The 18,751-nt window shown below is 41.0% G+C and overlaps 1 protein-coding gene across 1 annotated transcript in view; it reads left to right on the top strand.

The window, feature by feature from the left end:
- The window catches only part of csmd3b (CUB and Sushi multiple domains 3b), a 1,683,329-nt gene that overhangs the window by 879,740 nt on the left and 784,838 nt on the right, over positions 1-18,751 (top strand). Inside the window, exon 6 of the mRNA XM_078215503.1 lies at positions 1,831-1,943. Within this exon, the coding sequence (XP_078071629.1) occupies positions 1,831-1,943 (113 nt within the window). The remainder of the gene's footprint in view (positions 1-1,830; positions 1,944-18,751) is intronic.

Genomic DNA, 18,751 nt, shown 5'->3' with positions numbered 1-18,751 from the left:
TGCGAAAGTGTATTTTTACGATACACTATGCAGATACAGCAAGAAGTTAAGAAAGAAAATGGTGTGTTAGCCTTCAATATAAAGGAATTGGAATGTAAATGTATTATTCAGTTGTATAGGCCTTTGGTAAGGCCACACCAGGAGTGCTGGGTACAGTTTTAGTCTCCTTACCCTGAAGACAATATAATTGCCTTTGAGGGGAAGTGCAACAAAGATTCACCAAACTTTGTGGATAAAGTGATGGTTCAATAAAAGTGATTGGGTAAACCGTTATTTTTTCCCTTGAATTGAGAAGAACAAGAGATCGCATTGAAATATATGACATATAGGAATAATGTCATCTAATAGGATAAAGACAATAGAGTAGATTTGGTCTATGCCATTAATAAAACTAGATAGCCCATTTTAAACTGAACTTTGATGTCGACCTAATTATCCGAGTAGCCTTTTTCTTTGATGTAGCATTCTGTTACATGAATTTATGATGCAAAGTAAAAAAGTTGTAATAGAAAACATCAAAACAGAGAGAGAGCCAGGGTAACTATTTATTTACTGTTTAGAATACATTGTTTTCAAGTATAATGGTGTACTGGCCTTAATGATCACAATGATAATTCAAATGCTTTCAGTATGATTTACTGAGGCGCAGAATGACACAAACTGCATGTGTTCAATCTGCCTACTGGCTGTGGTAGTTTCTGGTGGCCTGTACCCTGCTTTGCCTCTGTATTATGTGGAGTGGAGCTCCTCAAGATATGTAGCTAACTGTCTCTCTCTAATGAGCCTATGATCCTTTGTAGACTATGACTAATTACCTATCTACCTGGTCTATTGTAATATGTCAAAAAGCAAATATGTTGCGGGAATCTCGCGAGTCCCACAGAGGTGAACTTGAAAGCAGGAGGGAGAGAAAATTTAGATATGAAGACATGAGTCAGTGATCCAAAGTGTTCCTATCTTTTTGCAATTTTGCTGGAGGCAGGCCATCAAAGGCAATGCCTACTGACCCAGCAGTGTTGGATAGCCAAATTGAACACCTAAGAACCAAATTGTGAGCAGATTGAGATTGTCACTGGGATATTTCCAGTGGTGAATTCCTGCCCTCATCCACAGCCCTGGTGAAGCACAGAGCCTGGCCAGTGCCTGGAGCTAGCTAGTCTGGAGACCAACGAGGTCTGTTTCAGCTTCCCCCTCTCCACTGGAGGCACAGGGATTAACAGGCCACAGCAGAGGATGCATGCTATCCTGTGGAATGGCATCTCTCCAAATTGGTAGCCTGGCACCTATGGCCACATTTCAATTTCTAGAAAAGAAATACCTCTTCAGGAGATATCTCAAGGTGAAGGTGTGCTTGTGATCTCTATCCTGCAGTGACAGTGCCCCCTTCTGGCAGTGAGGCTGCCAACTTTTGAACACTTTGGGCATTCTGATTGGGCTTTCACCTGCCCACTGACTTTAATTGCATGGCAGACACAGAGGTTGCCAGTTAGAATGGCACCTCCCATCAGATTAATGTCAGTGGACACATTGCCATCAAGATTGCCAGAAGGTGCCCCCTCACCCCCGACATACACCTCACTCATGATTATTTTTAACGAGTATAAGATTCCGCACATTACATTTATCACAAAAGCTGTCCAGGGCCAGAAGTTCCCTCGTCTTGTAATAATGTATTTCACTTTGTACAATTTATGATTTTTAAAGATTAACACCTCTCCTTTCCTTCCATTTTCCTCTGAATGTGATGCTGGTGCATTTGGATGATGGATAAAGCAGCAAAGTTAACTGAGATGATAATAACAGATATTCCTGTTTTATTTTCTGTTGCAGGTTTTCGGGGATGAATCTGCCTCCACCTATTATCAGCAGCAAGAACTGGCTTAGACTGCATTTTATATCAGACAACAACCACAGACACAGAGGATTCAGTGCTCAGTACCAAGGTAATTTTGCACACACGAAGAGTGCTTATTTTCAGAAGATGATTTTGTGCAGACACAAATAAAAAGCCTTGGATATCTCTGGGAATAATGTTTAAATAATGTTTAAAGCAAAAATTAATATTAATGCATAAATTGGTTCTGTCTACATCCAAAGTCTCTTGAAATATTAATTAGTGTTTGAAAGCCTTCAAAGTGCAAAGACAATTTTACACCAGCAAAGTCTGTAAGTATAGATCATGGACCATCTTCTGCACTGAGCAATATTTTTCTTAACTGTGTCTCTTTTCTTACCCAAAGCTAGATTTTACATATTTCTCCCTCTTCTCTGGTGAACCTCTAAGCGATGCAGCAATAGTATCTATTCCCCGACCACTGTTGAAACCAAATAATGCACCATTGGTTTCCAGTAAGCCCCTGTAAACATTAAATGAGTGGGTAAAAATATTGTTGTCAGTCGTCAGCAGTTCTCTTTCAAAGTAGTAACTCAGTTATATCCCTCAATTTATTAATTGCTGCTAAAAATTGATGATAGACAGTTTGTCAAATTAGATGCATAGGTGAAGCTGTAAACTGATCAATCATAACCAGTCCAACAGAATTGAGAACAAATTGCACTTTATGGAAGATTTTCCACCTCACAGAGTTTGTTTCTAGTTTATATCAGGTCGAATTGAGACCAATGTTAATCCTTCAATTGATTTGCCATTAAATTTCTGGGTTGTTCAGAAGTGCACTGTCTTTATTTTTGATAATTTAAATTTCCTCCATAACAGTCGAAACACAGCACAGTTTTCCAGTGAAAAATGTTCCCAAAAAGAGTTATTTAAATATTGCGATAAGAAAGCAGAAAAGAACCTACACTAGCGGACCAGTGTTCAATTAAAGAACAGTAGGTTATTTTGGTACTGATTTTCATTATCACAAGAAAATGCTGTATTAAAAACACATTTGGTGGAATTCTCTCATGTCCCTGCCAGAGGGAACAATGCCAGGCCGGTGGGTGTTGAGGGTGCGGTGTAGAATTCGACAGGAGGTCCAAAAATTGCTTTTACTCTCGCTTGAATTTACAGTGGGCTCTTCTAATGGTGCCTGCCATGGGAAACTCACTGCCAGGTGGCATAAACTAATTGCCATCCCAATACCCAGATGCAATGAAGGTCCCAGTGCAATCTTCTTCCAACACGCAACTCTCTTGTGCGCCAGCAGGAAAACATACCAGCCCAGAATACATATAGACTAACATAGTGTGCAAAAGTCAGGATTTGACTGAAGAAGGCCTGAGCTGCCTTCAAAGTTCTGGATGAAGCTGCTAGCAAAACTAGCTGCAGGGAGACCATAGCAGTGGGTGGGGGGAGCTTCTATCAGGTGGATCTTCCAGCTTCTGTGACTTTAAGGAGGTCCGTTTTCCAGCCTCAGAGTGTTCCTGGAGATCCGTCTTCTTTCTCCAATGGTGGGTCAGTGATATCAGGCACCTTGCCAATATGGCACCCGGGTGTGATGGAGGGACATGCTCCATTACGTCTGCCCTCCCATGGAAGATGGTGCAAAACACTTGGATGCTTAATTATTTATGCCAGGGATGGAAGATATGGTGTGGCTTCCCATTGGCCTCTGCAGTGAGAATCACTCCCCACCCCTGCATGGTACAAAGTCACTGATGGGAGAATTACACCTGCTGTTTCTCCTTGCGTGTTTGGAGTTAGGACAGTTTACCCGAAGGGAATATAAAGTCAGCCACATACTCCACATTGTATCCCATTGTACCATGCATGAAGACCTTAATCCTTTAGACTGTATTGGAGGAATACAGGCAGATGCAGTTAACTTATCAAAGTACGTAAAAATACCCCTTCATGTTCTGGTACATTCCTAAAATCTTTATGGAATGCCTTCCCATAAAGAGAAGGCTTATGTTGTATAGAATGAGCAACTACCAACAGGGTGATGGAACCTAACGGGAATCTCTGACTTGATGCAATCAAGTCAGAAAAAAGACTACTATCCAAACAAGATGGATTTTTTCATTATTATTACAGATATTTGCCATTTTTTTTAAAATGGCAAAATTCTTCTTGTTGCTATTTGGAAAAAAAAATACTCTCGGGGCATGGTACAATGAGATGTAAATACTTAAGGGTAAATTTTAGTTTTGCCTTGGCCTGATCAAGCCAGTTGAAAATCCAGGGTAAACAATTTAGAATCTTTTGCTTTTCTACATTTTTACTGTTGCATCTTGTGCAATTGAAATACTCGAAGTTTGTGACTCACTGGGAAAACTATACAAGCCATTTGTAATATAAATTGTTAAGGATAATTTTGAATTTACATTCCAAACGTTCAATGTTTGCAAACATCAGCTAAGATCTAAAGGGCAAATATCTGTTGGCATCTCTAAATGTAATGAAATTCCACATCTTATTGGTTTGTGCAAGTCATTCTCCTCAGAGGAAGTTTTTCATCTCTGTTGAACTTTCTGAATAAAGAACAATGCCCAGAAAATGAGTGATAAAATTAGAAGGATATGCTTCAAACATTCCGCTCTTTGTCTTGTTCATCATTTGAACACCATTGGGTTAATTAATCAAAAAGATTTGTTGGAGAATCTGTGAGGATGGATATCTTCAGGAGACCTTGATGATGCTTATTATTATTAGTAGTCTACCATCTAGATACCTGCCCAGCTATAGAATACTATAGGCATCTTTGACAAGGTACAGTGAAAGTAATCTTTTGATCCTGAGCTCAATTCAGGCCAGAAATAAACCAGGATCATGTATTGCATCCAAATGCTGTAGCGAATAGGAATACATATCCCAGGGGATGCTTTCATAAATGAAATAAATCCCTGGCCCTCATCATCTCCGTCCAGTGCATTTAAATTATTCCATTGTCTGGTACAAGTTGAATTACTGAACATTTCTTGTTATACATACCTGATCTGCTGTGGGAGTGCTCATCACCAAATGTTCAAAGAGAATACGGACAAAACATCAAAGCGACGCACTACTTGCAATATCATACGATGCACTGCCATGCAGTTCACAATAACAGCACTTTTCTGGCAGTGCTCTCGGGGCGTGGTACAATGAGATGTAAATACTTAAGGGTAAATTTTAGTTTTGCCTTGGCCTGATCAAGCCAGATGAAAATCCAGGGTAAACAATTTAGAATCTTTTGCTTTTCTACATTTTTACTGTTGCATCTTGTGCAATTGAAATACTCAAAGTTTGTGACTCACTGGGAAAACTTTGCAAGCCATTTGTAATATAAATTGTGAAGGATAATCTTGAATTTACATTCCAAACGTTCAATGTTTGCAGGCCATTTACTGGCAGATTAAAAGCTCAATACCTTAAGGTGGACCCACCCATAAATAAGCTGGCATATTATAATAGAAAGGAAAAGAAGGAGGCAGCATAAAACATGATCCTGCATTTACACCCATAAAAGTACAGTTTGAGAGTGTTGACCACGAGTGCTTGGTATCCAGTGTAGCTAGAACCATAAGGGGGAGACATATAAGAAGGTATTTTGTTTAAATTCTCCAATACCTGACCAGAACTCCATGGTCCTACTGACACTCGGTCAAGATATCACGGCAACATTTTCCATCCCATTAAGTGGGCATCCCAGATGTGGTAGGAACAACCTAAGGAGTTGTCAGATGTTGAGATTTTTGACGGTTTCAGGAACATTGTACCCATGTCTTTCTCCCTATGATCCACGCAGAAATTTGTGAGCTAGACTCTAACTTTGAAACCTGCAACCTACCTGCAATCGGTAGGTAAGCAAACCTGGCCAATGCATAACCATGCAACTGTTCAGGTTTGGTTGCAATCTGTTTTGCTTCAGGTATGAAGAATGTAGGATTTTTTTGTTGTTTATTGATTGTATAACTTTTCAAAGGTACTCACAAATTGCCACTTATTGTGAACCACATACAGACTGAGTATGCAGTGATGACTTAATACCACTCTGGTATCTCTTTGGCTCCTGTTATATTGAGAGACTGTTGCAGTAGAAAACAAGCGCTGCTGTCGTCACACCCTAAGAGTTGCTGGAACATGAATCAGATCACGAGATAACTGTGACCTGCTCCTCAGCACCTCTATAAAATGTTCCTTATTCCTCCTTGCACATGACAACTAGTATTAACATCAAGTCGGTGTGACACCTGCCATCATTACATTTGCCACCAGCTGTTCTCCGTTAGTCATTGAAAAAAAAATGACATCTAGCAGAAGGATACTGAATGGCTTTTAGTATTACCATTTTATTTAAAACATAGCCTACTTGTTCAATGAAGTGTATTATTGATAGAAAGTGAAGGCAAGATTTTTCCTATCACTGGTAGCAAGGAATTAAAGCCAATGCACACAATTTTCAGACTTGGCTGGTATCAAGAAATCTGTTGTACTGCCAAGCATTTTGTGTTTTCTTATTCCGGGTCTATGGTTGCAGGAATTATAATGCTTGTTACTCCTTGTGCTCTTATTAAATGTTAATTATTGGAGAGGTTATGTAGATATTTTACTACATGCAGTATTATAGTGCATAATCTGATTTGTATTAAACCTTGTATGAAGTGAAACATGGATACTATTACCCTGCTTATTACTATGCACTCTTTATTAACTGCATCCCTCTTCTGAGTATAATATAAGCCTCATTATGGAGCCCATGCATGGCAAATAAACATTTATTTGATTAGAATTGTTCCTATTAAACAAACACTATTAATGTTTGCACAGTATTGCTCACAAATGGTGATATGTCCCATAAAAAGAAACAAACTGAACGTATTATCACTCTCACAGCTGGTTTCCATTAAATGATAAAAGGGTATTAAACAGGCCCAAATATCGCTATCAGGCAACATCTTTTACTGGGAGAATGTGTAAAATGTTCTCATTCATATAAGCTCTATACTCCATTAATTCACAAATATCTGAATTAAGATTACTTATTCACAATACCTAAAAAAAGATAATGCTCTGATATTGCTTTTGCTTAAAGTGTTTTCATGTGTCAGTTCAGAAATGTGCTAATAATCGGTTCCATAAAGAGCCAACCCCATTATTACACATTTTCATAATCACCAAGTTTTATTTTCCATTACACCACATATTTATGAATTTGCTTATGGACAAATCATTTGGAACTTGCCTCAGAGAAATCCAATTGCCTGTTAATTGGGATGTGTATTTTGCTCTTCAATTAATGTTGGTGTTTCAGAGTAGAATTCCAATATATTAACTGTGATGATACTGGGCGGAGTGATGCCACCAGAAATATGCCACACAGATGCATCCAATACTTATTGGTATGTTGCAGCATGTGTGCTAATTTAAGACATTACTTTTGTTCCTTAGCACAAAACCTACCATCAGTTGCGATCAACAAAGTGAAGGAAGCAAGTAACCCATACTCTTCTGAGTGTTGAATTTTTGAGACATAGAAGACCAGGGCACATTTTCTCTCTGTTCATGTAGCATCCTTGTTCTCCAAGGGTTGTTATTCACAGTTTATGCCATGATGCCACTATGGGGCAAGGTGAGATGGCAAGCCCCAAGAATTGCCAGTACAGGGATTACACCTGTGCTGTTGGTATCATTTTGCACACATTTTCCACATATCACCAATTGAACTAACCATGTTCCCTCCTCCACTGCAGGATGTATTTGTTTATATCCGCTGGATAAACCTCATCCCAGATATCCCTTACAAATTTGGTATGTAAGGCTTCAGAAAAGCAGTTCTACCAATATATTATTATCTTAAATTGCAAAATATTTGAGAGTAATTTTGCATAATAACCTTGAGTGCCTATTGTTTTTATATTCACCCTTGCATATTCCCTTTGTGGTTCCCTTGTGGATGCCCTTCCCTGTCTTAATGTTCTTACACAGTGTTACCCCAGGGGTTACAGCATGGCTGGTGGAAGGATGCTGACTTTCAGTAGAGGAGACTGCAGAAGCTTGTGGGGAATACCATCAAGCAACTTGGGCCTAGAAAGCCTGAGTGCAGACTGCACCATCTTGGCTTGGCGGGATAACTGGCTAACAGGCAACAGCTTAAGCACTGCAGTGGCAGTGATTGAAGGAGACCGCAGAGTTGTGTTTTGTGAAGTTACATCCACTCCCTCAGGTGGCACCTCAGCAATCCTATTAATCTGTTGGTCGACAGATTGATGGACCACAGTGAAACCTTGCAAATCAGCATGCATACTGTCATCCACAGCCCTGATGGCAGCAGCCTGAGCTTCAGTTGCACACTCAAACATTAAATAGTTTCTGCTTATTTGGAATGGAAAGATTGAGTTTCAGGTTCTGTAGAAATCCTAGTGCTAGGTTGATGCTGGACCTCTCCATGCTGCTTCAAGTTGACCACAGGCTTTCCAAGACCCACAACACTTCATTCTGCATTCATATCTTCCATAGACATCCTTTGACATTTTTTTTATCAGTGTCTTGCATTTTTTTTAAAGCGGGTCTGCGTTAAACAGCTCAATAGATGTAGTTTAATGGCCCTTCCCACCAGTGGGATCTTCTGTTCCCGTCAAAGGAAAACCATTCCCCCACCCACTCCTCTCCCACTGCCCATGGCGGGCAACCCAGTGGCGGGATGGACAAACCATACAAAATGCCATAGACTTCAGCGAGACCGGAAGATCTCGCTGGTGGCTAATAGCAATCCACCTCTGCTACCGTAAAACATGCTGCGGGTGATAGGAAAGAGGTGGAAAATCTCGGCCAATATGCCTGTGGTTAGTCGGCGAATTTGGAGGTAGGTCTCACTCAGTAAGGGAGGCAATGGCAGAGTGGTATTATCGCTGGATTATTTATCCAGAAGCTCATCTAATGTTCTGGGGTTCAAATCCCGCCACGGCAGACAGTGGAATTTGAATTTAAAAAAAGAATATCTGGAATTAAGAATCTACTGATGACGATTGTTGGAAAAACCCATCTGGTTCATTAATGTCCTTTAGGGAAGGAACTCTGTCATCCTTACCTGGTCTGGCCTACATGTGACTCCAGAGTCACAGCAATGTGGTTGGGTTTCAATGGCCCTCGGGCAACTAAGGAGGGACAATAAATGTTGGCCATCCAGCAGCACCCGTGCCCCACAAATGAATAAAAAGACGTCACAGCGTTCCATCATTTGACATCACTGTAGACCCCACATCCAAGATATTCCCTCTAAATTACACGCATGGTCAGTATCTGAGCTGGTGGCTACAAGGGTGATATCTAGTGATGGTGCATCTTTATTAACACAATATTTTAACTTTTTCTCCATTGTTTGGCCAGATTGCACCTCTTGGAATCTAAAAGGTTAAAGGCACAAGCATGGGGCTCTATGCATGGAAGTGAGACACACCAAGAGGTGCATGCTTCCATATCTGTAACTTGCAAGTCAGAAGAAAGCGTGACATGGTTGGGAGGTGGAATTTGAGAAGAAGGATCAGATTTGAGAATATCATTATCTTTCATGGTCCCAACCCTGTTGCTGGTTACTGTTTCAGCAGTTGCCATTGCAAAAATGGCCAGCCCCATTTGCTCCATCTGGTTAAGACATGCAGGCCACCTGTTCCACTCTGCTTGGCCCCTGCTGCTTCCATTTGTGTCACCTTCTTCTGCATAGAGGGAGAGTGGAATACACCAGATTCTTTAACTCAATGCCTGCTGCAGCTAAATATCTGAAGGTATTTAGAGGCAGCAAGAGGTGGGTGTGAGGCTGGCCATTGCATAAGGGTGAGGAGGAGTGTCCTGTTTTCCATAAGGAAAATGAGTGCCAGGGGTTGCTGATGGGTGTAAGCAGTCCAAAAGGCCGGGGAGTGGTGAGCAGGAGATGTGATGTGAATGTGCGTTCTCTAGCCTTCACCACCTGCACAAGATCATTAGACTTGTGGCACTGCTGCTAGATGCTCCATCCAGACTCCTTGGCCACCTATTCTCAATACCTTCTGAGCATTTTTCTTGAGGGATTCCTAGCCTCTGTAAAACCAGGGTGTGTCTCCTGTGCAACTCCACTACCAAGGTCTCCAGTTCTGCACTAGTAACCCTGGAGCCCTCTCTCTGTCCTGGTGTTTGAAAGCGGGATAGACTGCCTTTAAGTACAGAATGCTGGCTGCACCATGTGGTGGTTGCAGATGCTGTTCAGCTCCCAGCTGAATGCAAAGGCAACCAATACTGCAGTAGGTGCTCAGTTGCACACTACAACATGGAGGTAAGATAGCAACAGCAAATTTATCTGTTGCCTAACTCCAGGAAACCAAAGAAGGCAGGGTACAAATCATGACCCCACAATAAAATAAAGCCCAAATCAATTTTTAGCCCACCGTTTGGTCATGATAAAGCAGTAAGACACCAATGATGTGTTGTGTTATCAGCCTGGAAATGCCAGGGATGATTTCCTGTAGACTATATTTTTCTTTAAATCTTCTGAGTATTTTGCACACATTTTCCACCTCTCAATCTGCACTTTATCCCCCTTCTTCATCCCCTTGTATCATATCTCTGCAACCAATGGCATGGATGCATGGGCTGCTCCCAAGTCTTTGCGAATAACCTTTTGGAGTTGGTCACCAGGAGTAACTGGGTATTGCCATATCTCATCAGTTTTGACTCCAATTCTCTCATCCTCATGCTGGAACCCATATCAGTTTTAACTCAGTACCTCCTCCCCTTGATAGATCTTAGACCAAAGTGGGTGACATTTGTTCTTGCACCTACCTTCACTCCACGAGAATGAGCTGGAATATGTTAAGACTAAATTATACTGCTCTCGTCACCAAATTCAGACTTTCACCTGAGCTGCCTGGAAGAGCTGCAAAGTGATGGGCACACATTTCTGCATAGGAGCAATTGATGATCAGAACAAGATCTGCTTACCCATGTCTCTCAGTGGAGTTGGAGGAGAGTGATGAGCAGGATATTTATCCTGTTGCTTTCAGAAATCTATGTTTCAGCAAGACCTGCCTCCAGCGAAAATAATCAGGAAATACATCAGTGATTTAATCCCTGAATCAGAATGAAAATTCCCACAGTGGTTCCCTATTATGTAAAGTGTTGGAAGGTTATCTCTATAGTAGTATGAGCTGAATATTTTACCAACCTTGCAAGTTCTTGTGGCTGTAAAATTATGCCCCATACAGATTTGTTTGTCATGCCCCCACATGGTAAGCCTCCTGCGTTAATATCAGCAGTGACAGGATGAGGTTCTGAAGTGGGCAATAATTGACCATTTTAGGGCTTCAGTCAGTTGTGCAGTGGGAAGACCATCTACGAGCCCTCCTTCTCCAGGTTTAATCCCCACCCACCACCACCTGCCTGATTAAATATCTCCCCCATGCCATAAAACTCACTACGGGGGAGGACACAAGGTTCTGCCCACTGTCTTTCCAGATGTGGCATATCATAAACCTAATGTTACAATTAAGTTGAGGCAGTAAAATGGCAATGGATCCATTTCTGAAATGATGGCTCCTGGAGATCAGCAAGTTCCACTTCCATGCACATACACAGGGTAGCCGACTTGGAACATACAAGAATCCATGTATACTGAAGGAGTGATGCAGCTTCTCGGTAGTCGCAGCTGAAGTTGGCACCTTTACCTTGCCAACATCAAGCCACTTTGTGCATCAATAAATAACAAGAACATGGAGCGTAGATACAGTAGTACCACATCGTCAATATACAGCCCGACCCAAGGACAGCCAGGCCATCCCCATGGGTTAAGAGGAGCTGAAGCAGGTATTGCTGGCAATGGGAACAGTGTTTCACCATGTTCTCGATGTCACTGTCTAACTCTTCCCAAAAGACATAGCTACATACCAACATCTTCATTCTTGCCTGGGTGTGCACCACAGAGCCTGAAAATAAACTGTGTTCAGGCCTCAGGCAGGAAGGTGGGGGATTCCTTTATCAGCAGCCTCTCTCAGTATTAGCATCTGCCCTGTGCATAAGATACACGACAGGTCATCCCTCCCCAGCCTCTTCATTCACAGCCCAACCCTCTCTGTCCAATCCCCACCCCTGTGGGTAGGTGGCTGGCAGCTCTCTGAGGTGGAACTTCCTGAGTGAGGGGCAGGAGTCCCGTCTACAGCCAGTTAACACTTATTGGTGCGTTCAGTGGCTGCGGGACATGCGTTTTCGGTGGGGATGTTTTCCTTGCCAACTTTTGGGATGGTAAGAAGGCAAACCCCATTATCCAGGCCTATGTTTCTCAAAATATCCATTTTTCTGCCAGTTACAAGATTGAAACAAATGTTGCTCCGGTAAGAATAATTTAGAGGCTTGCCTGTAAGCCATATTTGAATATTTCTTCAGGTTTACAATTCCAGAAGAAGTGAATCATCGTCATTTTGAAGTGGAAAAGCATCAATATTTTTCGTATTGTTCTGCTTGGCTTTTATGAAGTCTGTCTGCAAAAGTCATTGAAAATGAAAGTGCATCGTGCCACTTAGACCTTGTATTTTCCATTCCACGACATTATTCAGTTAAAGCCCTTCAAAAGATTATTTGTGTTTGTTCTGCTAATCTAATTATTTCTGGCTATTCTGCATTCAGATAAATCCCCCCTCAGGCCACTTCAGTTAATGTGCAGCATAATATGAGTATTCATTTATTTGAGAATACTCTGGCAAAATTAACTAGCTGAAGGATTTGGTGTGCAATCATCTTGCTTTAATCTTAAATAGTATTATTAAAAATATTTAATTAAAATGCCATTTGACATTCCAAAACCACTGTCTAGTTATCAGCAATAATATGTCTTGAATAGAAATTGTATTTAATTTACAGTTCCATATTTTCGGATAGTTTTTGATATTTGTTGCTTTTTTTCCCAGCAAAATTTGCCCGAAGTCGGCCAAAAAATTGCACAATTTTAAACACAATTTCCGTCCAGCGCAAATTAAATTTTCATAATCTTTTGTGCGAGTTTAAGAAACATCATTCTGGAAGCTGAGCCTGCACACAAAAACAGCCCCAGATGAAATAAGCCACTATTGCAAGTTTCTGCCTTCGAGGACGCTCTGACGATTGGGTTGCTTTTTTTCTTGAATAGTTGCAACAAATATACATTCTTTTTCAGCCCCAAAAACCCACAGAAAAAGCAGCTCGCTGTGCGAGTTAAAGGTAGTATTTGATCAAAGGAAAAGGCTTATAATGTTCCTGTGTCTCACAAGAGTTTATCATATAAAATCAGGATTCATGGGATTGGGGATATTGTACTCGCATAGATTGGAGATTTGTCAATGGGATAGAAAGCAGAGTAGGAATAAAAAGGGCATTTTCAGGTTGAAAGGTTGTAACTAGCAGGGGTACCGCAAGGATCAGTACTTGGGATTCAGCTATTTACAATCTATAGTGATGACTGATAATTTGATTTGATTTATTATTGTCACATGTATTAACATACAGTGGAAAGTATTGTTTCTTGGGCGCTATACAGACAAAACATACCGCTCATAGAGTACATAGGGGAGAAAGAAAGGAGATGATGCAGAATATAGTGTTAGAATTATAGCAACGGTGTCGGGCGAGGGAAATAGAATGTAATATATCCACATATGCTGATGATAAAATTATCGGGGAAACAAAGCAGTGAGGAGAACACAAAGAGGCTGCAGAGGGACATAGGCAGATTGGAATAGGGGACAAGATCATGGCAAATAGAATACAATATTGTGAAGTGTTAAGTTATTGGGTGGGATTTTCCGGCTGTGCTTCCCCCAAAACCGGAAAATCCCACCCGAAGTCAACGGACCTTCGCATGATTTTCTTCCTCAGAGGAACAGGATCCCAACTGTAGCTCATCAGTTGCTAAATCTCCATAGAATCCAGCCAGGGCTCCCCCAAACAGTGAAGGCAGGGTGCTCCCCTCATTTCCAGCCTTTCGTCGAGGCCACAGCCACCCGAGCAAGATTCATCCCCAGAAATGCAGCCTGTTTCTCTCAGCCATGTACTGATCGGACATCCCGTTTCAGGCAACTGTTCACAATCCCACCCCCCAACATTCCCATTCCCAGACGCATTAGTGCATCCACTCAAACAATAAAGAAAGTTCTTTCAATGTGCAAAATTTAAAAATATACTGAAAAGGTTTGGTTACAACAAGAAAAGGCATTCACTTCTGGGGGAAACAGTATCCCTGATGGTCAGTCTCACCCCTGAGAAATAAATACTTCCTCAAAGTTTTATCTGTCTGGTAACTGGTAATTTCACTCACTTTTCAAGCAAATTTCCAATGGCTGAACAAAACATGTTCATATTGTGCTCAATGTAGAATGTCAATATTAATTGTGTTTTTTTAATCCTTTGTAAATATTCCTCACCTCCACTACATTTGTAAATTATTCTCTTTCAACATGGCACTGATAGTTTTTCTTTCATTTCCAGGACAAAGGAGTAAAAAGTGAATAACAGAGAAATATGAATGAGGAACAGGAGTCGGCCATTTCAGCCTCTTGGGCCTGCTCCTCCATTCAAATTGATTTTGGCTGATCTGATTGTAACCTCAACCCCACGTTCCTGCCTACCCCGATAACCTTTCACTCCCTTGTTAATCAAGAATCTATCTAGCTTTGCCTTAAAAATATCCAAACACACTTCTTCCACTGCCTTTTGAAGGAGGGAGTTCCAGAGACTCTGACGCTCTGAGAAAAAATATGTCTCCTCATTTCTGTCTGAAATAAGAGTGACCTCTTATTTTTGAACAGTGACCCCCTCATTCCAGATTCTCTGATAGAAGGAATCATCCTCTTCACATCTACCTTGTCAATACCCTCGGGATTTTAAAGCTTTTGACCAAGTTACCTTCTAAACTCTAATGGATACAAACCTTTCCTTCAAAAGGCACCCCACCCATTCCTGGTATCAATCTAGTAAACCTTCTGTGAACTGCCTGTAATGCATTTTCATCTTTCCTTACATAAGGAGACCAATACTGTATACAATACTCCAGCTGTGGCCTCACTCATGCCCTGTACAATGGAAGCATAACCTCCCTACTTTTGTAATCAATTCCCTCATGATAAACAATTACATTCTCTTAGCTTTCATAATTAATTGGTGTATCTGTATACTAGTCTTTTTTGAATTCATGCACTCAGACACCCCGATCCTCTGCACCTCAGAGCACTGCAATTAATTCCACACTAGGTATTCCTACAGAACGTATTGCTTAGTGTTGCCCTTGCCTCTACAGAGGGTTAGTCCTCACTCAGATTTCTGCATCCTTCATAAGATCATAACCAATCCTGAGGACAATGCGATGATTCAACTGCTTTACACTTAATCATGGCCTTCTAATGGTTAGGTGGAGTGCAAAATGCTGCTGCAACTATCTTCCAGGCAGGTTCTCCTGTCTGGAAACACTTGAAACAAACAGGATAGTTTTCAGCGGTGGGTCAAGGGAGATGCTTTAAAACTGTTGACCTCCAAGGAGGAAGGAAAGAACTTGTCAGTGCAAATAGGCTTTTAACAACTTCCACGTGACTTTGATGCTCATTGGCATGATGAAACTCTAATAATATATCATTTGACTGGCAGAGTCAGCATGGTACACAATCCCACCAGTTACTTTGTTTAGTATCTTAGGTTAAAATAAGTAGGAACCTTTGTGTAAATGGCACCTCAGTGTAGTTTTCCACACTTTGTTCAACTATTTCTCTGGAGCAGACAGGAATATAGATACCATGTCAAAATATCATCGATGTTGATAATATCTTCCTGCTGTTTCCATAGCAACATTCATTTTAGCTTATGTACATATTCTCATGCAAAATTAATGTGGTTTGAGAAGCATCACGCAGAAAATCTTTGTACATAATCACTTGATCGGTTCAAGTTAGAACCTTAGATTTTTGAGAGGAAATATAATTTATGCAATAATTTATTGTATAATCAGTTTCAATTTTAGCACACAACCAATCTTTGAGATAATGTTTTTCCCTTTTTGTTCATCATTAGGGTTCTCTTTGCAAACTCCTTGAGTATTTTTCAATCCCATTTCATATGCAACTGTGACCTTTTGGAAGAATATTACCACTCCTGTCTCGAACTACAATGGTTCTTGTAACTTGGAATGTTCAGTCTTGTATTTTTTCCATCCACTGGGTCCACTGACATTAATATATTCATGTCAAATACATGCCAATTCTAGTAGAATAATGACATGTTCTATGTTCTATTCTACATAATGTTTGTGAATTATATTTATTGAGATAAATACATTACAATATGATGTTTGTCTGACATTTTTTGCAACACACCTCGATGTGGGAGCAGCAAGCATTCACATACATCACAATAGAATTAGCATTTCTTTTGATGGCGGTATGATTTTTAAATGATTTTTAAATGATATTGACTTTCAATGTACTGACTGTGATTTATAACTCCAGTTGAGTTTACAGTTTGTGATCTGAAATTTGCATTTCAACGTAAGTTAACTCGACCAATTGGTTAAATTAGGTTTCTCACATAAATTGTATAAAATGTATAGCATAGAAACAAGTTACTGAACCCAAAAGACGCTATTCCCGGTGTTTAAGCGGCAAAAAGGCTTCTTCCCATCTTACATTATATAACCCCACACCATTTTTATTTATTTCTTCCTTATGACTATCTTGCCTCCCTTTAAATTCATCCATATGATTCACCTGTACCACATTCTCACTGTTCTCTAAGTAAATAAGTTTTATCTTGAATTCCTTGATGGATTTATTCATGACTATCTTATATTTATGGTCCACAGTTCTGGATACCACCCTCCCACCGCAAGATGAAAATATTTTCTGTTTAACCTACTGAAGCCTTTGATCAGTTTACAGATGTCTGTCTTCTCTTTTTGTCGAGAAATGAGCTCTATCTAGACTGTTCGTTCATGCTCCTCTCATTTCTGGAATCAGCCTTGTAAAACCTTTCTTGCGTTTTAATCTTTTTGTATAATGGAGACCAGTGGTGAAATTTTCACGTCGCGCCTGCCACAGGAATCATAGTGGGCGGAGGGCGGACCATCAAAGGTCCGTTGACCTCGAGTGGGATTTTCTGATCTTGGGGCGAGCGCGGCCACAAAATCCCACCCCAGGAATGGTCTGTTCCACAAATTTTAGAACCGTGTTGGATCGATGTCCCAGTTTATATTGGCAAAAATATCGCCAAATTAATTGAATGAGGCAAATCAATCCTTCTTCCAGAAAGCATTGTTGACCCCAGTAAACCAGACTCATTTAAGATACATTGGTGGAAAGACAGTGGAGTTAGCATTCTGGAAGGATGGGATCAAATGGATGTCATTATCCAAATCTATTTTACTGTTAAGCAGTTCACATGGAGAAAATCATCACATCGATGTGCAAGATTACTCCAGTAACGTTATGCAGTTTATAACTGAATCACATTATTGAAATTGTTTTCTCATTTGTCTGAATTTTAACCTTCCAACCCACTTGCAACAGGAGAAGCCAGCAGTGTGTCGGGGAAGTTTAAGTAGCAATTTTATTAGTCCCTTTTCGAGAAAACTGTGGCATTTGCATCTGACTTCTGGGTTTTGTGACCAAGTTGAGCAGGTGGCTGGGATGACAGCTCGCAGCTGACTATTAAAGGGTCCCTGCAAGGGTCAGAATGGAAGCATTCTACAAGAGAGAGAAAGCTGTTTGACTCTTTAAATGTCAGCCAGGGAAAGCTGCACCGTGATGATCGCATGCATTTCTGGACATAATACTTCAGGTTGTAAGGGTCATCAGTGAGATTCTGTTCTTAAATGGATGGGAGGAAGGAGCCTACCTTGGAGAACAAAGAGACCTGGCTGGAAGCGACAGAAGAAGTTCGCAGCAGGATTGTGATGCCTCAGTCCCAGACATAATGCTGCACAAGGTTCAAGATGCTGATCAGGGCAGGAAAGGTGAGTGATTTTCCACCTTCAAGTTCAATCAGTTTGACTTTCCCTGTCACTTTCGACATTTCATTCCTCAGAACAATCCTTGGAGGTGCAGCCATCCCTCTACACATTCCATACGTTCCCATCTTACAACTATCACTGATACTCAAGCTCGGTTTTATTGTTGTGTAAAACTCATCCCTCACAGTGACCCTCCACAAATGTTGTCTTTCCAACTTCTCAAAACATTCCATAACTCACATTCAGTTCTCTCTTCTTTCTCTCCTTGTAGGAGGTGTGAGCACAGAATACCATATAGAGAACCAAAGGTGGCCCTCCAGTCATCATCCAGCTGACTGCTATGGAGGAAGACACTCTGGATAGAAGGAGGATCTCCACATGCCAGGTCATTGGTAATACAGTGATGAGGGTCTCCCAGCTACCTGTTGACAGAATTAGATATCACTGAGCCACATAGCATACAGCACTAACTCATGTTGACTTAATATCAGCAGCCAATAAGAAATGACGATCTGCAAAATGATGCCCGAGGACTCTCTCACTTTGTCAGTTCTAATTCATGTCTTTCATCTTCCATAGGTCTCGCAAGATCCCTCATGGTGCCGGCGGAAGACAAAGACTCCTCAGAGGAGATCATTCGCTCTGAGGAAGCACCCTTGCATGAATTAGGTGGACTCTCCACCAGTTCAGCTACACACACCTGGCTGGGGTTTCCAAGGCAGGTAGTTGGATTGTCAAATGGTGAGCCACACATCACAAGTGAGCAGGAGAAGCTTTTGGAGACAGAGACAGCAGTGTAATGTTTATGTCAGAGAGGCTCAACCTTCCAAGCTCTGCTTGACTTGGTGCAGCTGCTGAATTTGGAGATAATAGACAAAGAGAGCTATTCTGGATCGGTT

This window comes from Mustelus asterias, chromosome 7, assembly GCF_964213995.1.
Source record: "Mustelus asterias chromosome 7, sMusAst1.hap1.1, whole genome shotgun sequence".
Classification (NCBI taxonomy): domain Eukaryota; kingdom Metazoa; phylum Chordata; class Chondrichthyes; order Carcharhiniformes; family Triakidae; genus Mustelus; species Mustelus asterias.
Note: the sequence above shows the minus strand (reverse complement) of the source record. Positions and strands in the feature narration are given on the sequence as shown.